Consider the following 20881-nt stretch of genomic DNA (forward strand, 5'->3'; position numbering starts at 1 on the left):
CAGTTTGCCGTATCAGTGGGTACTGGGGACATTCTTGGGCTTTGGGGTTTTTTAATTGGAAATATTTTGATGGTAAGGCTGGTAGCTGTTTTCTCTGGGTGCCTCACTTGCCTGGCCAGCTCTGTGTGGGGTGGGAGTGAGAGCCTGGTGAAAGGAGACCAGGAAAGAGGTTATCTGGGTCTTGCTCAGTTTAAAGAGTAGCAAACGTGAATGCTGTGAAGATGCTGTAAATTTATGTCGAAGTGGGACTGAATAGGTGAGGAGAAGGCTAGCAAAAGGGAGAAGGGAAATTAGGAGGGAAAGGACTGTTTTGGCTCCCTCCCTTCCCCCTCCCCTGCCCCCACCTTTGCACCCATTTGCAGCCCTGCAGGGTCTCTGACCCCTTATGCCCGCTCCTGCTGTCCTACTGCTCTCGCTCTTTCTCTCTCTCACCTGTATGGGATCTGAGAAGCTGTATTTGGTGTGCCTCTGCTCTCAGAGTCTCTCCTGCCCTCTCTCCTAGGTTTGCTTTGAGAGACCTGCAGTGCCCACCTCTCTCCTGGTCTTCCTGGCCTCCTCTGGCACTGTCCCAAGCCAGCAGCACAAGCCGGTGGTTGCCGTCCAGCTGACTGACACCGATGGGCGGAAGTGACACCAGCAGGGACACCCGGAGCCGCCACCACGGCTGTGATCTCTCACTGCTGTCCCCTGCCCCTCGTGCAGGATCTTCTGACCTCCAAGCTGGTCTGTTGGCATGTGGGGGGCGCAGATGTGAGCCAAAAGCAAATCCCCGGAGCTGGGCGAGTCTCTTCTCTCTTTGCCCTGTCTCGCAGGGATGTATGAGCTGTCGTGTCAGCACAACCCCCTCGTCATCGATGTGACCCACAGCCAGGAGGACCCATCCCCACAGGTGGCTTCGGTGCTTCTCAACTTCTCCTCTCCGCTTGTGGGCATCGCAGCCGTGGCCTTGCGGACCTTGGCTCAGCCTGGCTCCTCTGACCCCCTCACCACCTGCCTCCTGCAGCACGAGGAGGGTTGTGGCCATCGGTGCTACAGGTACGGTCTCCTCAGGGCACGTCCCAGTGGCCGCCCAGAGTCTCCTCTGGGAATTTGTGTTTGAATTCTGGAGTTTTTACCTTCTCATTGAGTGCTTTGCAACTATCCTCAGATGGCTTTTGAGGTGTTATTGGGAGATTTGATGTAACGAGTCTCGATTTGCTTATCTTGCTGGAGCGAGTGGGAAGGCAGAAACTCACATCTTGTGCGTGGCCTCTGTGCCTGTACAAAATGGTGCTAAAGGACAGGTTCCTGGTGGGAAAACCAGGAGAAGTTTGAAAATGGCTGAGAAGTTGTCACTGGGGGGTTTTGCTAAAGCCTCCCAAAGCAGCGAGCGAGGGGCGGCGCTTGCAGAAGGGCACCGCTCTCCGAGCGGGTTGTGCTGGCAAAAGGACGGGCGAGGACTGGTGTCCAACACAGACTCCATTCACCCAGGCTGGAGGAGCGTGCTGAGCAGAGCTGGAGGCCCAAGGAGGGGTGATGGGATGGTGCTCAGCCTGGGTGCTAGAAGGGTGGAGGGGAGGACGACAGCCAGATCTGCCAAGGGTGGCTTCGCTTTCGGGTCACAGGCCCCCTGAAGTTACCAGCATGTGCTGATCCAGGGCTCCAGTTCAGCCAGTTACTCAAACCACACCACTGGGAGTTCTGATTTTTGAGTTGAGCTTTGGGGTTGTTAAGCACAAAAGGGCTTTGTCTAGGGTCATCTCATTGCTGCTCTTGTCATGTTCCTTCTGTTGATGGCTCTGGATGAATGAATGTCCCTGATAACAAATGAGTGTGTGTGTTTTTCTTAAAGTCTGTGGGATTGTGGTACAGTTGATTTATGTAGAGTTCTGGAAGCCATGAATATCCTGAAGTGGCTTTTTACTTTTTTTTTTTTTTTTTTAAGTGCATGTGTGATTTATACAGAAACGTAAATCTTAGTGAGTCAGAATATAAATATTATTCTCAGCCTTACATTAAAAGATCAGTGTTCACCTGAAATGCAGCGTGTTTCCTCCTGGTAGCTGTTACAGCAATGTACCCACATACTTCTAAGACCCTGGCCAACTGATGTGGTTTTTCAATTACATTTTCTCATCCCTTAAAATAATTTGGCATTCTTGTTGCTTGAGAGCTTCCCCCTTCCCCTGAGAAGTGGCTGGAAGGAGGAAAAGACTCACTGGTCACAGCTGAGCAGTGACTGGTGATGAGGAGATGCCCATGTAGGGGCAAATAGAGAGGAAAATAGATGTTTTCCTCATAAAAGTCTCATTATAGCTGAAGCACAGGCCAGTTCCCATATTGCCAAGGCACACCAAGCTGTGTCCCTTTTCCAGGGGCCCAGCAGGATGCTCGTGTCTCCTCTTCCTCTTGTTGCCATCCCATGGGCTCCCCATGGCCTTGACTTCGCAGCAATATGCTGAATTGCAGGGTATGTGCGTGTCCTTAGCAAATACTCGAAGTAAATCAGATTCCCAGAGTTTTCAGAGTGAAAAAATCTATCTAGAGTATTGATTTTCAGAATTAAAGTCTTGAATATTCGGGGGGAGGGGGCGTTAGGCTCTCAGCCTCAAGTGGCCATGCTAATGATAAAGGATCTTCCTCTGTTAAGTCAGGAAACATTCAAGTATCCCCCCGTTACTATATTTTTAAAATCTGTTCCATCTCCAAAAGGAATGCTTTGCAGTATTTTTAAAGGCTAACAATTCATTTCATATAAGGTAGACGGACTCTGGTGGGGGGCAAGGGGGGGAGACCCCTATAAAAATCCAGGAATAGAAAATCTTCAGAGGCTGAGAGACATTTGAGTGTGAAAGATCGCAGACCATCCATGTTCTTCCTGCACAGAGTTGAACTGACCGTCTGCACGCACCCAGCCTCGTGTACACAGTACGTGCGTGTGAGGGCTTTCCTAAAACAACCTGAGAAAGCACAGTAACAAAAGCAGCAAAGCAATGGGGTCTCCTGCCTTCAGCCTAGAAATGCTCCTTGCCAAAATAATAAATATGTGACAGGTTGGTATTTCTGTAGCATCTTTCATCTTGAAGGATCTCGCAGCGCTTTGCGGGCTGCAGAAAGCATAGAGATGGTGTTTATGCTGATCAAGTGCAGCTTTCTCCAGGCCAGGATGCAGCAGGTGTTTGACTCCAGAAAAGCACGTGCTTGTTTTGAAGAAAGTGTCACCTTCTGCTTTGGGACCCACTCGAGGTGCTGAAGGTTGGCAGAGCGCTTGCAGACCAAAGCAGTGTGGTGTCCTCACTGTCATCACCAGGAACCCCTCTCTGCTGTCTCTGCCAGCAGATTTGGGGCTGTCTGTGCATTCTGCTCCCAATCACAACCTTATGAGGTCGAGCAGAAATCAGACTTCTAACAAGTTTCCACCCAGGAGACCCAAAGTCTCCTGGTTTTCATCCTTTTCTTTGCGTTTTTAAACTGAGCCAGGGTCCCTCCTGTTTAACTTGGTACAGGCTATACACTGAACCAGGGGAACATTTTTCATTTCCTCTGCTACATTTATTTTTAGCTTGCTTTTATTTTTCGTGTGTTTTATTTTATGTTCACATATGCTGGGAAATGCCTGGGTGAATTCACAGGAAGGTGCTACAAAAGACGATCTGCTTTGCGTTTGTATTTCCTGTATGAATGCCCTCCTCTGCTTCCCCAAAAGTGGGTGTAAGGCATCGAGGGGAGACTGGTTTGGATTCCTTTGGTATGGAAAATGGATGTGAGGGAGAGAAAATTAGATGGAGGGAGGGAGTTGTTTACGTGTTTTCAATTGATACACTTTATTCAGTAGAGAGGGCTGTTTCCCAAACAGGTTTTATTTGGTTTGTTTTCTTTCTTCCAGGCATCAAATTTATGTAGGGTCAGTTTATGAGCTGCATGTGTGATGGCATGAAGATTTATGGGCACCCTGGGTAGACATGCTGGTGTCTTATTTCACAGAAATGTAGAATAGTTTGGGTTGGAAAGGACTTTAAAATCCTGATTCTTTGCCTCTGGCTTAAGGTGCCCTGTGGATGGAGTCCCTATCTTTGGAGGGATTTAAAACGCCAGTAAACGTGGCACCTGGGGACATGGTTTAGTGGTGGCCTTGACGCTGCTGGGTTAATGGTCGGACTCAGTTTTAGAGCTCTTCTCCAGCCTAAACGGTTCTATGTTTCCAGGGTCCTGATGGCCACCTTTCCTGGGGAATGGGCTCACCTCTGCCTCTGAGACCTCTGGAGGGTGCTTCTCCTCCAGCATCAAAGCCTGTTGACCTCTGGCACTTCTCTTGTGGGTCCCTGGCTGGCTGATGGGCAGCAGTGGCCAAGGCTGTGCTGTAGAATGTGTTACTCACTTTAACTGGTGGCTTTGCTGTCCCCCTGGAAGGTGTCACAGGTAACCCTTGGAGGGCCAGGCACCATTCCATGGACTGCCCCATCCCGTTTGCTCTCTGCAGCCTAATAAGTTTCTTGAGATCAGTGCTCTGTGTATGGGCTTTTTTTGGGGATGCTCAAGAGGTCTTCTGCCTTTCCCTGAGAGTAGCCAGTCTCGCCTAGGGAAAAATATCTCCCAGCACAAGTTTTTCACCAATTTGATCTTGAGTCGAGCACAGTAGCTGAACAGCTTTGAAACAGGGTGCTTGGTGTCACCTCCTGGAAAGGAGCACCCCGGTCTGACACACTTGTTCCAAGCAGAGCTGAGCCCTGGCCCTTCGAGGGAATGTGAGTTACAGCACAGAGCAGTTGTGCGAGGTGCAAGGCACCTTTCCTTTCTGACCTTGCCACAGGCGTCACCTCCCAGTGGTACCCTGGAACCTGATCTTGATTCCTTGTTCTCTTACCAGCACGGACCTTGCATGAATCACACGAAGCCTTCTGTCCTTCCCATGTCCAGTGGAGAAGGGAGCAAGCACCGGGAGAGCCCAGGTTTGCCAGCAGAGCCCTCGGTGTTCGGCTACAGCCAGCCTCCCCCATTCTGCCCTGCCTTTCCTGATGCCGTACACAGGCACAGGGATTCTTCACAGGAACTGGATTAAATGCATCCTTCAGAAGGTTCTCTCATCTCCTGTCACGAGCTGCAGGAGGTGATGAGTCCACCATATCCCCTGCTGAGCTATTCTCATATCCAGTAACCCTTTCTGCTGAGAAGGTGCCTCTGATTTCAAGATGAAAGTTGTTGCTTTTGTTCCGTCCTTGTCGGAAAGGTCTGAATGCCTCCTGCCAGCAGAGAGCTCTTCTGTGTCAGTGTGTCTGTACAGAGCCATCACATGCTCTCACTGTCTCCTCTCTGTCATGATAAATACTTTTTCCTTCTTAAATCTTACAGCAGAAGCCTTGCAGCCCAGCTATGGCTTCTGCTTGCAGCTCCCTTTTGAAATCCCTCTGCTATTTTTATGTCTTTCATGGTGATGGATGTGGCTCAGAAATTAATTCCTCTGGACAAGATGAGAAAATGAGGTAGAGTGTGTTCCTGTGGAGATCTGATAGGGACAAAGATGTTCTTTGGGTGTGGCCTGTCCTGGCTTGGGTTGGGAAGGTGACTAGACCAAACCTGACATCCCATTCAACCTTGTTTTCTGTATCTCTACACAATTATTTTGGTGTAGCAAACAATAACAAAAAAAACATGGAAAGGAACTGCCTGGAAATGCATTAAGATTTATCTTTTCTTCCTTTTTTTCCCCCCCCCCCCTTTGCTGCTATGGCTACAGAGGGCCAACAGGTCATTTGATGTCTTACTGGGGCCTTTTCGCTGTCTCTGAAGCAGATGACAGCGGATGACTCACAGGGATGTTATTTTTTGCAAAGTTTCCTTTGGAGTCACATACAGAAGCAAACACCTTTTCTTGAGATGGCAACCTCAGTGCAGATTGTAATCAAGAAGCCATCACCACCGCTGGGTCTGTACACGCAGCCTGCTCCCACAAGGATGGTTGCCATCAGGTTGACTGGAAAAGTGGGACCTTTCACCTTTGCGGGAAACACGCCCGAAGGGAGACATTCCCAAGTATTTCCAAAACACCTTTTCTCATTTCCTAGCTATTCTCTTTTGCTAGACCGCACTGGAGTAAACGCCTTTTATCTCACTGATGCTGGGTGTTACAATCCAGACTCCACCAGAGTATGTGCAGTGACGACTTTTAACTTCAGGAGATTTGGCTGGAGCCTTTACTTTTCTGTCAACATCTCCTATAACCCCCCTCTCCCAAAAATTCGCACCATGAGAAGAACTTACAAGTTTCTGCTGTTGAGAGTTGGAGCTTGATGATAAGGGATGTTTCAGCAGCAATCTTGGGGTTGAAAGCTTGAGCAGACACTGAAGCAATGTGCAGATGATTTATTATACTTTAGGCAGCTGCACTGCATTTGACTTGGCTTAAATTGACGTGGGTAAATCCATCCGTGTTTTCTGTGTTGCATTAAGTAATTGCTGTAAAACATGAAATTTCAGCTTTTGAGAATTTGGGATTTGTCACAACAAAGTAGTATTACCGTACTAGCTTTGCCACCACTGGCTTAACACGCTCTATTGCTGCTTTTATTCTAGAAGGATGAAGGATTCCAAAGGAAAAGCTTTGCTCTAGTTTATAGAATTGTTCCCATTTCAGAACAAAGCTCTTACCGTTCTGGAGCAGTTAGGGCCATCACTAGGCAGAATTTCACAGATTTCCAGACCTGAAACTTTCTTTGATGTTTAAGTTGTGGGACTTGGTGAGCCCAGGGTATCGTGCAGGCTTGTGCTGACATGAAATAAGTTAGGAGAAAAACCTTGATATTTTGTAAAAATGTTGTTGACAAATCATTAGTTTGAGCTTCAAAAGATGCTGGGATAGAAGTGGAAATTTTTTTTGATGTTTTGGGCAGGAAAAAAGTAAAAAAATATTGGCTTGTCCCACATCTTATATGGCCTGAATCAGAAATGGGCAGAAGTCAAGAGTTTGCAGCTGTGATACAGGAATTTCATTTATTATCAAAAGCAGAAAGAGCTCCTTCATGCTGAGATCAGAACTGGGCTAACTGCACCATTTCCTTGTCCAGCCTTTGTTAGGGTGTTCCAGGGTCTGGGAGCTGTCATTTATTCCATCACTTTACCCGAGCCCTGGCATAGCATGTGGATCATGATGGGGCCAGGTCACAGGGCTTCTTTTCTCTTTTGACCTGCACTCGTTCCCCATCAGGCTCAAAAGTGTCCTGGCCCCAAGTACGGCAGTGATAGCTGTGATGATGCTGATAAAGGAAGCAATCAAGGCAGTGTCTGCAGGATGGGTTGATATGTATTTCTTAATGTTATTGATATATTTGAGAAAATCAGACAGCTTTCAGTGATGTGAGCTCCTCTTCCGGTCTGGAAGAGCAGCACCAGACTTCAAAGCTAGGTGTGGGACAAGCACAGCTGCTCAGAATTTGAGCTGCTTGGTCTCGGATCATTTCCAAAACAAAATCTAGGGGGTATTTGTAGGATTAGGGGTGTTGTTAATCACAGAGAAAACAGTGCTAAGCTAGTCATCTTTGGGGACAAAGAGAAAGGTAATTTTTCTAACCCAAACCTTTCTATTATTTCTAATGCCCATACAGAACATGTGTGTGAGTGTTTATGTATGTGATGTACATAAACAGAAATATTTTGCTGTTATGACCTGCAATTATCAATCTCTTATGCATAACTACCCTATGTAACATTTTGTATTTATAATACGTGAGAAACCTGCTGATAATCTTGATCTACTTTCTACCACACTGCTGGTTACGTTTCTGAACTGGTGGAAAACCGAAATGTCCCTGGTAGCGCTCAAAAGGATTAGCGCTTCATTTAATTGTTACTTAATAACAGCGTTGTCCCGACTGCCAAGGCTGCCCCAGACAACGTGCTGTCTCTCCAGCAGCACCAGCAGAGCTGCTCCAGCCAAGCACTTGGCCTGGATGCATCTGGAGGATGCCACGGCACGCCCTCAAACCCGTGCCGCGATGGGCGCGAGCTCCGTAACTCAACACCCTGACCATGGGCTGTGAGGGTGCTGAGGCCCTGGCACAGGCTGCCCAGAGAGGCTGTGGCTGCCCCATCCCTAGAGGTGTTCCAGGCCAGTTTGGAGGGGGCTTGGAGCAGCCTGGTCTGGTGGAAAGGTGCATGTCCTTGTGTACCTTTGACTGGTGAGGAAGGAGATGGAATGGAGAAGCGAGGCTGGAAAGAGGACATGGGTGCCCAGAGACAAACACACAAGGAAGTTTAGGACAGTGGCTCAATCCACTGGGCAGTGGAACTGGGGACAGGAGCAAGTAGGAGCCAGGGGCACAAGGCAGGGAGCAGAGCAACTGCCCAGAGAAGGTGACTGCGGGAGGGGAGGGGAGAGGGCTACAATTGGTACCAGATGCCCTCAGAAGCTAATGACCTGACAAACGCTGCACTCATAAAACAAATTCTTTAAAAAGGAAGCAAATGGAAATATAAGCTAGTGAAAGAATTTGCAGCAGCTGCCCTGAAACCATTTCTCACTTCATAAACAGGTCTGCATTGAAAAAACAGCCCCTTTCTTCTTGTTCTCCTTTGTGGTCCCCTCCTGTGCCCACCGGTTCTTTTGGGGCTGTGGCCTGCAGGTTTCCACCATGTCTTTGGCTCGGTGGACTTGTCCAGAGTCAACAGCACATTGCGTTCCCTTAACGTCTGCGTCGGTACCGATTTGGTTTTTTTGGGGGTTGCTGGTTTTTGGTTTTTTTTTTGTGTGTGTGTGTGTCTTTTGTGGTATTTCTAGCTCTGTGCATCCTTGGCTGGAAACGTTGAGTAAAGGCAAGAGGCAGAGGCCTCTGCCTCGCTGGGAGAAAGGCAGTGGCTGGAAACAGCTGGCAGCCCTGTGCCAAGCAGGGAGCAGAGGAGAGCGAGGCGTTCAGGTACAGCTCCCTCCCTTCTCTCCCCAGTCATTGCCTGAGCATGCAGCACCTCTGTCCCTGACTGAGGAGGGCTGGGGTCAGGTGTTGCACCTGTATCACCTGGTAACAGATAAAGCCAGGCTGATGGAGCTGTTGTATTTCCCTATGTCTTGTCCCAGTTCCATCCCAGGTAATTAATTGACTGGCTGCATTTCCCTGATGGAGACCGTAACCCTTTGGCCAGCACTGGTTCTCATTATGGAATTGGGATGCTTGAATAGTCAGTACCTAATGACTGCTGCAGTGATGAGGAGGAGGAGGTGTGGGCGATGCATTGCAAACCAAGGAATGGGTGATGCATTGCAAACTTTCCTGGGACCTCTTGCACCTTGCAGTGGTGCCGAGGGGAAGGTTATTCCTCCCTTTAGCTGCATCTCACCTTGGTGGCCGTGGTTGAGGCTGTGGAGCTGGACAGGTGCATGTTGAGATGGTCTTGATCCCCAAGAGCCTGGCATCAGCATGCATAGGCTTGGGGTGCTGTGTTGGCCTGTGGGAAGAGCAGAGGTGCTGAAGACCATCAGAGCAGAGGGGGAAGGTGACAGGAGTGGGGTTGAGGAGCCAGTGGTATATCCAGCTCCTCCCTTCCACCACAGGCTGTGGTGTAGCTGTATGGATATGAAGGGGGACTGCACAGGACCTGAGGAACATCTCAAAGATGATTCCCTAATATTTGCAGAGGTTTCCTCTTAGCTAAACCTTTCCTTGGAGTTGGATTCTCCAGTATCCTATGGAGAGTTTGCCATATCTGATTCAAAGGTTAGACAAAGGTGTAGCTTCTGCCTCCCCTCTCCTTGTCACCTCCCTCCTTTTGTTCTCTTGGTCTACCTGCAGTGAGCCCCTTTGGTGCCCGGCAGCGTGCACACTCTGTGCCTGTGTGCAGGCAGCACAAATTTTGGAATATCGTTGAGCTGTGCCTCCTTTCATCAGCTTGGAAGAGCATGGTGGAGGTTGGTGAGAAGGTGTGGGCTGGGATGAAGTCCAGCTGAAACAGAGTTGTGATGAAGTACTCTCCTGGCATCATTGTCAGGAGACTTCAAGCCTGGAAGAAGCTGGAGCTGTGAGGGATAGGTGTGCATCTCTGGGCATCTGTGACCCGCTGAGCATTCATTCCACGCAAGTGCCTCCTGGAGAGAGCCCTTCCTTGCTGAAGTAGTCCTGGGAGCCACTGGTTGATCCCTTCTCTGTTCTCCTCCACAGCTGTGCCCACGGTGCCTGCACAGGATCGGGAAGCTGTACGCGGCCACCGCTGGCTCACGCTGCCACCCTCAACTGCAGCTCCGATGGCCCGAGGCACATGACGTGCACCGTTGCCTGCGAAAAGGGCTTCGTCCTCCACTCCAGTGGTGGGAAGAAGCTGGGCTCCACACAGGTGAGTGGGCCTCAGGATGGCCCATGGGACCAAGACCTAGATGAAAAAGATTTAACCCCCCTGAGGTGGCTGGAGAGAGCACAGACCACTTTGCTCGTCCAGCCCCGACCTTTTTGCTGCTTTCCCAGAAAATCCCAGCTCAGTGAAGCTCCAGCCAGCCTAAAGGCTGATGCAGGGAATGTCCCAAGTCAGGGTGATGCACCCCAGCAGAGGGAGAGGTAGATACTTTTGCTCTCCAGACGGACATTGCTTGGAGAGTAAAACGTCCCTGGGATGTTTTCTCTCTTAAAGCTGAAGTTAGTGGCTCAGGAAAAAATGAAGTCATTGCAGAGCAACTATATTTAGAGGCAGCTGAGAGCATGGAGAGCTTTTCTTCCTTTGTGTTGTGTTGCAATAATGGCACAGAGGTCACCGTGAAAGAGTTTGTCCCACTTTGCAGAGGGTTGGGGGTTACCTCATTAAAGTCACGAGCCAGCACAGCTCTTAGCTGTTGACTGAGGAGACCTGGGATGATGTGTCCTTGGGAACTGAGCTGCTTTGGTCCAGGCAGTCACCTTGGCAGGGGTGTAGGGACAGAGTGTCCTGTCCTTAGGCTGTTTCTGGAGGGGGGAACAGGAGTCTCTGGGGCTGAGCTGGCCTACATGCCAGACTGAGCGAGAGCGTGGGCTTACTTGGTTCAGACAGAAGTGGGTTGGGCCACGTCAGCAGGGTGACCCTTCCTCTCCTCGGAGATCTGCTTGTGACACCTGGCAGGCAGGTTTCCCACGCTGCAGTGTTGGCCAAAGGAGAGGTGGGCACTGGGAAATGCACCAGGACAGCTGGAGATGCGCTGCTCATCACTGGGAGGTCATTAATTACATGGCCACGGGGTCTGTGGGCCAAGGCATGCCCAGGGAAAACAAAATGTTCCCATTCTCCGAAATGAAACCACACAAAATAAATCTGCCTCGGGTGACAGTTTTCCTGTGTTTGGCAGTGAGATGGGAAACTTCTGAACAGAGCTTTACCCCAAGTGGCTGTCACAGCAGAGGGCAGCTTGCAAGTGCCTTGCCCTGAGCCCTCCAGGGATGTTGCAGTGATGACAGGCTTGTGACCCTGTTTAGGAAAATGCACACAGCTCTTCTCCTAAGCATCTTCTCCACCTAGTTCAGCTACACTATGATCCTGCTGCACACTTGGGAGTGCTGGACTCAAATTTAATGATGTCCTTCAGAGCCACCACATCCAGGTTCAATCAAGACGTGGTGGTTGGGAGGATAAGGTCATGTGCTCGGCTGTACTCAGCCAGTGAAGGGACATCAGGAATATTGGTCTGCAGCCCCTGGCTGAGGGCTGCTGGGCTGGGGCTAGCAGTTTGGGAATGGAAACCATAGAACAGTTGGGGTTGGAAGGGACCTTTAGAAGATCACTTGGTCCAAGCCCCCCGTTGTGGCTAGGAACACCTTGCACTAAACCCGGTTGCTCACAGCAAACCATCATCCACCACTCGGTTTTGATGAAGCCTGTAGCACATGTTGACCATATTTAGTGGTGGGACCATGGTGGTTTTTGATGTCAGGCAGTTGCCCAGCTGAGTAAGAGGGGCTGTATAATGAGGATTTGTAAATGAGGTTATATGATTTCAGTGGGGTCTGTGGGCTGAGGCATGAGGGAATTGGTACATTTAGGGGAAAACAATCAACAGAAGAGCTTTCTGACAACAGTTGAAGTAAGACTTGATCTTTTAGGGGAGGAAATTGCAGTGCACAGAGCTGGGAACAGCTTAGCTCAAGAGGTTTCAGTGTATCTTGAAGGGATTTTCCTTTTCTCCTTAATGTGGCCAGACAACATAACATGCACAGTGGCCGGATTGTTACCCCAAGGCACATGTGCTGCTCTTACACCCCACACATCTCCCTGTGAACAGGTCAGGGCTTCGTGATTTGTTGTCTGGAGTGGGGAGAAAGGGCACACTGGGGGAGGAAAAATGTTGGAAAGCTCTCCTCGTCCTGAAACTTGGCTCAGACCTTTCTGCTGTGGTGGCACACCTGTAGGTCAAAGCTCCCTTCGGGAGTCTGATGGAGCTTTGCTTTTTCTGCAGCAGGAGGTGGTGCTGACATGCAGTTCGGGACAGTGGGACAGATCTGTGACTTGTGACCCCGTTGACTGCCGTGTCCCTGACCAGTCCCACGTGTACTATGCCGAGTTCTCCTGCCCCACGGGGACCACCTACCTGCAGAGATGCTCCTTCTCCTGCATCCCCCCAGCCAAGCTTCAAGGTATGGTCTGGAGTGTCGAGACATTTAACCACCCTTTTTGATGCTACCTTTCCATGCCTGTCCCAAGCAGTTCAAACAGAGCATTGCTACTTAGAATTTCTCACTTATCCTGGCTTCTGCCAGCTGGATGGGCTCTTGTGATGCTTCCTGAAACTATGGGTATCCCTCCCCCTGGAGCAGAGGCATCCTAGTGTGGGGATAATTCCCTCTGACTCCCATCCCCTGGCAGGCAGCCCTTATTCATCCACCTCCGGGTGTAGCAATGTCCTCTCCTGATAACTGGTCCAGCCTCCAGCATCAGGGTGATGGAGACAAGCAGCATGCAGGCAGACAGGACTTCAGAGAGCCAGAAGTGGCTCTGTGCCTGGTGGCTCTGGGAAAGCCTGTGGTTCAGGGGGCCTGGGGCTGTATAAGGCCATAGAGACCGATGCCCACAGCTGCAGAGAGGTCTGGGAGATGTTCACCACCCAGACACACCATGGCCTGGCTTTCATTCTGCCGACTCCATCAGTAGCCGCAGGAATTTTTTAAGCCAAGTCAGAGAAAGAGAGCTACTGTTCTGTCTATGCAAGGGCTGAGCTGGATGGGATTTCAGGGATAATTGCCTTGACAGCTTCAAGCATTGGGACTTTGTGAATTTCCACCAGTGCCTTTGCTCTGAAAAATCACATACAACAAATCATTTTAATGGGTGCCCTATTTTATGGACACATTTATAACTGAAATGTATGAGAATTGTTTACTTCTTTTTTTTTTTTTTTTTTAAAGTTAAATCTAAGGAGCAAAAACCGCAGAGAATTAAGGTCTCCTTTCATGACAGGGAGGATGGTGGCAGATCCCCAGAGTGAGCTGATCAAAGGGTAGCGTGCGAATGTCATCTCAACAACACAAATTCTGCACGAACTGATGCCCATTGCCTAGGGTTGGTCAACTGAGGGCAGAGCTTTAATCTGATCTTTCACTCACAGCTGCAGTCACTGTGAGGTTTGCCGTGGGCTCCCTCAGTGGGAAGGCATCCCCTTGATGGGCCCCTGGGTGACTTCCAGCATGATGGCTGGAGGTGCTTGGCCAAGGCTGCCAAGCCATGTGGGGAAACTCTTGGAGTCCAGCTGACACAACTGAGCCATTGAGGCAGGGACATGCTCCATGCTTTTTCCCCCCGCAAGACTTGCATCCTTACAAGCAAGCTGTCAAGGCTAATAAACACTAAGAATAGGCAAGGAAAGGATGACATGGCTGTGTGGCACTCGGAGGTGGGACGTGACCCTTGGCAGCCTTGACCCATGAGGAACACAAGTGTTGAGTAGAGATGTGAGCTTGTCTCCACTCCAAAAGCGTTTCTGTAGGAATGTTTGAAGGAATTGTAGAGCAGCCTGGCTGCGCCACAAACGTGCTGATCCAAACCTCTCAGTAGGAAGGGTCCCATTCACTCCAGTCCAGCTCTTTTTCTTGCTCAGTAGTTCCCAGTGAGCTATCCATCATCCACACTATGTGGGTGTTGTAGTCCTGGGCACTTCCCGCAGGCACCCAGAGCCGAGCAGTTTTTGGCCACCCATTTAGCTGGGTCTACCAGGGACAACAAAGAGCTGGGCTGTAATGCTCAACCCAAACCTCTAATGATGGGTGGTTTGAATTCCCACCAGTGAAGCCTCCCACATCTGTCCTTGTGGCATTTTCCATCCTCTTGACATTCAGGTTGCCCAGAGAGGTGGTGGATGCCCCGTCCCTGGAAACATTGAAAGCCACGTTGGGCAGGGCTCTGAGCTACCTCATCTGGTGGAAGATGTCCCTGCCCATGGCACAGGGAGGTTGGACCAGATGGCCTTTAAAGGTCCTTTCCAGCCCAAGCCATTCCATGGTTCTGTGATCTTGCACTGCACCTGTAGTAGGGTATGACAGCTTGGTCAGCATAGGTAAGGACAAGCTGCAAAAAGCACTTGGGGACAATGACGGGGGCTGAACTGAACATGACAGAAAGGTGTCTTACACAAAGGCCCCTGGCTGTCCTGAGGCACCACTGAAGAAGGCAAGTTTAAGGGAAAGATCTGGGGAGATTTGCAGAACCAAGGTCCTTTTTCCAGCCTCTAGAAGTTGACCCTTCCATACTTCTGTCTGCATTCAAGTATTTTCTGCTATAGCCTGACCAAGCAGGCGATGAAGTCTGCGGTCTTCGTGTTTGTTGCCCCCTTTGGCATCAGTATACACTCTAACAAGAGGACTTCTGCTGGTTGCTCTGAACTCCCCTCAGCGGGGCTCCATCCCTGGCTCAGCTGTAACCCCACACGCTGCTTCTCTTTTGGGGACAGGAACAAACCAGTGGCTCACCTGCCTGGAGGATGGTCTCTGGTCGCTGCCCGAAGCCTACTGCAAGCTGGAGTGTGACGCGCCTCCCGCCGTGGCCAACGCCAAGCTCCTGGTCCCTCGGTGCCTGCAGGGGAACCACGATGTGGGCTCAGTCTGTCGCTATAAGTGCAAGCCTGGCTACCACGTGGCTGAGAATGCAGCGGACAAGCCTAAGAAGTAAGTCTGTGGCAGGTCTGTTATCACCGTTTCTTTCCTCCTCCCAGTGTGCTCAAGGAGCAGAGGTGATAGGATGATGGCAGTCTCAAAGACCTGACTTGATAGGTAGAAGGCAGAGCAGCTTGCTGTGATTACAGAGATTTCTCAAAATGCAAGAGGCATTCCCTGGTCTGGGTGAACCCGGTGGGAATGAGGTGCTGTTGCACACACGTGTGGGTTAAGCGCTTTGACCTGAAACAAGCAGATCTTCCTGTGCACCTCACTGGTGAAAGTTAAGCACCAAATTAAGTGTTTGCAGACTCTCAGGTAATTAGACATTTACAAGATGTTGGCAGACTCCTGGAGCTCCTGTCTGTCCTAAAAGCGGTAAAACGTAGAACAGAGGCACTGCAAGAATGAATGGCTGCCTTTTGTCAGGGCTAACATCTCACCCGCTGTGCCTCTCAGCTAAATTTAATCTGTAGCATTGGCATTTCAATGGGGGAAGATTTTTCCTGATGCTTTGGGGAAAAATTCCTGGTGGTTCGCTAGCCCTGCTCTCAGCCAGTGTCGTGATGCTGGGGAGTAAAGCAGCGTTTTGTCTGTGACTCCTCCAGCCGAAGTCCCCACTGGGTTTGGTCACTAAAGATTCCCTGGCACTGGCCGGGTCCTCCCCAGAGTCTTGATTCTAGCCCAAATCAGGTAATTATGTGTTAATTGTTTAATGCCCCCTTCCAGTTTTAATTGGATGCAGACTTCATCTCTTCTTTGCTCTGGGGTAGAGTTGTTGTGCAGTGGGAAACAGTTGCCAAATTTCTTGCCTTGTAATGAAGGAAGTGGTTTCTGTAAACAGCTTTTCACAGTGTTAGGAGCATTTCTTGGGCCAAAGGGAGCTGAGCAAATGGTGATTATGGCTGCAATCACATGGACTGCTTTGCAAACTCTAGAGCAGCTTTCATGCCTGTGGCACTGCAGGCACTGGGCATTCAGATCCACTCAGCTTGCAAAGTTAGGCCCCTTCTTGTCCTGCTGCAGCAGCTGCTGGCAAAAATGATGACCCCTGGGAGATCCTGAGGCTCCTCTGATGTGTGAGTAACTTCCACGTGGGTCTGAGCAGCCTGTGAGACAAGTCAAGGAGAATCATGCGAAGTGGTTTATGTTTTCATAGCAATGTGTGTTGACATCACATTTTCACATTTGCAATTGTCATTGCTGCTCCTTCATCGGACATCTCTGATGGTGGAATACAAAAACCACATTCACAAAACCAGGGAAAGTATTGCTTTCCTGTCATGCAGACTAACTCCTATATGAGTGGCCCACCCCAAGTGAAAACCTTTCCTTGGACTTGTAAATGTCATTGTACCGTCTCATCAGGAGCTCTTGGTGTACACTCAGCAGGAGTACAAACCCCTTGGTGGGGTGTAGCAGCTGCTAGCCATTAAGTCAGTTCCTGGATTGCTGGAATTCCTTCTGGTGTCTCAGTACTGGCAAGGAGAGGGTGGGAGCTGCCCAAGTGAGAGGTTGGTTTCTTTGATCATGCCAGTTTTGGAGAGAGTGAGGTGATGGAGAGTTCTGGAAGCAACCAGCACTGATGAGGTTCAAGTTCCTGATGTGCTGGTGTGAAAGTAGGGTCTGAGCTGGTGGCTTGGACATCAGGTTTTTGGGGTTTTCTGCTGTCTCTTTGGGCTCAGAAAACTGAGTTCTTGATCTATTGTCTCCCTGTTGTCCACCAACCCAGCAAGCACAAGCCTTGCTAAAGGATTTAGTGCCATACAGGTGTCGATGCACGGAAGGAAGCAAGACTCTCTCTGTGTACTATATATTGGAAAAAAGTCAAGCATAACCTGTGACTGACACTGAAGATTCCTCATGCCCACTAACTAGCTCACCCTTGGAATTATAGTCAGGCTTCCTTTGATTGTTCTTCCAGCTCTAGCTTTGCTCCTGGTGTGGAGGCGCCCACCTTATGCGGGCCTGAACCATGGTTGGGACCCAGCTGTCTGTGTGCAAGCCAAGATGATCTTGGACACGGAAGTTCATGCAATTCCCTCACTTCTGTTTTTTTAGGTGAATTTTACTTCAGGAGCAGTAAGGATGCTTAGAAGGGGCTGAGATCATAGTTGAAATTTCATTTCCCATAGCTGAAGTGGAAGAGAAAGGGATGAAGAAATCAGTTGTCTTGGAGATGCTTTTGTCTATTAACCTGGGTGAGGAAAGGCCCTTGGGAAATCGCTGCTTGTCAGCAAGGGATCCTTGAGGAAATACTGATCGTGTAATCAAGATCCTGCCAGAAATTTGCTGCCTTCCTGCTGGCAGGTTCATCTGACTGACAATGCTGACATGAAGGGTAAAGCTTCTTTGACTCTTCCTAAAGGAGATCTGTTATCAGCCTGGAGAGGCCATGTAACAACCTGGATTCCAGCTGCCAAGGCACTGCACTTCTAATTCCAGAGGAAGGGTAATAAGTGGAACTTAGCATGCACATTTGGACTTCGTGATGGGAGCTCTCTGGATTTAGGCAGGACCTGTTCCATGTCAGTACCAACCCATCACCTGGATCACACAAAGATGTGAACTGTTAAGGAGAAATGTTCAGCATCACCCAGAGCTGTAGCATTGAAAAGCACTGGCCTGAAAGTCAGGGGTGTCAGATACTTTGGGGAAAAGGGCATCACGCCCACAGTGCTCCTTGCTGTTGTTCCCAGCATGAGAAGTGCCATCTGAAGCAGATCTCTGACAGGAATAGACAAGGTCAGGTTGGATGGGGCTTGGAGCAGCTTGGTCAGGTAGAAGGTGTCCCTGTCCATGGCAGGGAGGTTGGAACAAGATGATCTTTAAGGTCCCTTCCAACCCAAGACAGATCCATGATTGTGTGATAATAGCTAGGAGATCCTTTAGAGGAGCACTGTGATATTGGGAGGATGCTCTCAATTTGGGGACCTAAGAGGTCAGACCCTTCAGAGGACTTGTTTCACTTGCCCATTGTGGGATGATTCCCTGGAGAGAAGAGATTTGGGGATCTCCAAGCAGCCTTTGTGAAGGGTTGAGCTCCTTCTGCTAGCTTTAGGGAATGAAGCAAAGAACCATTTGGGCATTTTCAGGCAGATTTGAAAGTCTCAGCCTGCATTTTGACCAGAGATCGAGGGAGCCCAGCACAGTCCCTAGTGAGCTTCCATGGAGATGTCGGTCCCTCTTCCTTCTCCCCCTGTTCAAAAACTGCAGAGACCATGGAAGAAGGAGAGGAGGTGGGAGAGTGTGGAGGAGGAAATGGGGACTGGAAGGAGTCAGCAGACTGGGAACTGGAAACCAGAAAGTTCACAGCTGGGCAAGCAGGACGGCCTCTAACCCAGGGGCACTGCAGCTTAGTAGGGCACCAGGCACAGGTGAGGTGGGCACAAAGGCACTCGCTGCCTCTGCCCATATCTGGCCCCTTGCAGATGAAAGGCAAACACACACAGCTGTGGGGGCCAAAGAGCCAGGTAAAGAAAACCCAGGCTGTCAACCAGGTTCCTCTGTCACTTCCACCTCTAAGGTCTCTGAGCATTTACAGCCCAGCTTGGCCAGGCTGTTCGGAGCACAGCAGCAGAGAGTCCTGCACACTGGTGCAGCTTCCCTTCCATTTCCTGACAAATCTCTCTCTTTTCCCCCTATTCTCTTTGAAGCCATAAGTCTCCTGCCATAGAAGATGAGGCTTCAGACTCATTTGTCACCATTCCTGCACAGCAAACCCACTCCCCCCAGGCTGGCTGCCTCAGAAGATGGCTGGATCCCTGCCAGGCCCTGCATGCTCAGCTCCTGGAGCTGGGCAAGTGCTCATGCCTTCACCTCAGAGACAGCCCTCACTGGCTTCAGATGTCTCCTTGCCTCCTCTGTCCACTAGGCTTGCCTGGTTAGAGGGTTGACTCTGATTTTCCTGGCTTCCTTGTTAATCCTCAAGAAGTGCCACTGACCCAGATCAGAAGAAGTTGGGGGGTGGGAGGGAGTCCGGAAATGTCAAGCTCCTATGAAGTTGTGTGTATTTAGGTATATACTTACTTTCTAAAAGCCTCTCCCTTCCCTTCTCCACGCTTCCACATGAACTGCTTATTTCCTATATGTGGGAGTGGTCCACACCCCACCCTCTACCCTGGGCTCAGCCTGGGCTGTGTTTGAAGTCCCTGGATGGATGCTGGCAGTGGGTCGAGCCTCCAAGAGCAAGGTGCTCTGGAGGGGGGTGCAGGTTAGGGGGAGAGGTGTGAGAGGCCATGGGGAGAGGTGTGAGAGGCCGTGCACGGTGCTGGCTCCCACTGGGGTCACTCCAGCACCACATCAAAGTGAGGAGCCCCTGTGAGGATGACAGGGCTGCAAACCACAGCCTGCACCTGTGCAAACTGCAGCTGCCACAGCGTGTCCTCCCCATGGCTGACCCACCTCCCCAGGCCTTCCTGGGCACAGGGCCTCCACCACGACTGGGAGAGCAGCAGGGAGGCGCAGTGGCCGGTGAGAAGTCGCGTGTGGCTGGGATGCTCCTGGTCTTCAAAGGAGCTGCCTCAGTGCCTGAGGTGTTGCTGTTGCAGGGACTTCCCGCTACCAGTTTGCTTCTATCTCCGTAACCCCCAGTGCTTTCCCCCTTGCCAGTCCTACAGCTGGATCACACCCTGTGAGCCGGGAAGTTCAGGACGGGGAAAGTGCTACTTGTGGAGCTGGATATGCAGCATGGATTAGTACTTCTTGGCATGTGCCTTTGCTTACCTTGAACGTTAGGCAGAGCAAAGCATTCAGTCAGATTTGGGAGAAGGAAAAGTCTGATGGGGACATCTTTGTGAGGCAGTGGCTGTCATCCTCATGGAAAGGGCAGGCAAATGAGAGAGTTAAATGAGGAATGGACTGAAACCACAGATGCCTGCGATGGAATCCAGAGTCCCTCCGCCTCACCAGCTTTCTGAAACACTTCATAGTTGCAGCTCCCTTAGTTAATCCAAGGCTGCTGCCGCTGCTTGGGTGATATTGCGGCAACCCTCACTGCTCAGGTGGGCTGGTGGGAAGATTTGTGCAGAGCTCTGTGCCAGTGGACTTGCTGTGGCCCATTCCCTACCCTGCCTGCCTCCGTGTTACCTGCTGGAGCCCGCATTGACCTTGGCAGGCACCCACTGCCCCTTTATACGGTCTGGAGAAAAAACAGGTCCCTGATTTCTGAAGGGAGAAGGGGACTCTCCAAGAGCTGCAGCTATGTTAAAATATGAGAATGCTTCAAAAGCCTCTAAAATATCTCATCCATGAGTTCCCAGCAGAAATCTGACAGGGAGCACCCCTGGTCTGGCAGTGGGGTGCAAACGGGGTCCCCTTGCTTCTCCAGGCTGCGTGACCTTGCACCCTGTGTTGAGGGGCAGCTGGGTGGCCCCACACAATGTCATGACCCTGCATCAGGTGTTAGGGGGCACACAGGTGGCCCCAAGCTCTGTCAGAACCAGGGGCAATTTAGTGCCTTCCCCCAGGAGTTCCTCTAACCCCTGGCAGCCCTCTGCACATACCTGTGGCAGGCTATGAACTCCCTAACGTGGTGCCTGGAGCCCTGCCTGCTGGCACCCGTGGTGGGAGAGGGCAGGGGCAGGCAGCTGGAGTGTGCTGTCTAGTAGAGGAGGTCAGGAGTGCGGGAAAAGTCTCGTTAAGGATGGAGCAATCAGCTCTGGCTCAGGTAAAGCCCATCAAGGTGGTGACACGTCCTCTGCCGAGAGAGCCAGCCTGATGCCTCACCAGTTTTGATGCCTCTGTGTAAAAGATGTGGTGTGTCTACCAGTGCCAGGGATGGGAGACTGAAAAGTGGGTGGGCTCTGCTCCTGCACTCCTTC

At 50.5% G+C, this 20881-nt stretch overlaps 1 protein-coding gene across 1 annotated transcript in view; it reads left to right on the forward strand.

Moving 5' to 3' along the window:
* Window positions 1-20881, forward strand: part of PAPPA2 (pappalysin 2) — a 96124-nt gene that overhangs the window by 55057 nt on the left and 20186 nt on the right. The window contains exons 13-17 of the mRNA XM_017737395.1: window positions 503-627; window positions 790-1035; window positions 10122-10293; window positions 12374-12551; window positions 14858-15071. Coding sequence (XP_017592884.1) covers window positions 503-627; window positions 790-1035; window positions 10122-10293; window positions 12374-12551; window positions 14858-15071 — 935 coding nt within the window. The remainder of the gene's footprint in view (window positions 1-502; window positions 628-789; window positions 1036-10121; window positions 10294-12373; window positions 12552-14857; window positions 15072-20881) is intronic.

The sequence above is a fragment of the Corvus brachyrhynchos genome, unplaced genomic scaffold, assembly GCF_000691975.1.
Source record: "Corvus brachyrhynchos isolate BGI_N302 unplaced genomic scaffold, ASM69197v1 scaffold466, whole genome shotgun sequence".
Taxonomy (NCBI): domain Eukaryota; kingdom Metazoa; phylum Chordata; class Aves; order Passeriformes; family Corvidae; genus Corvus; species Corvus brachyrhynchos.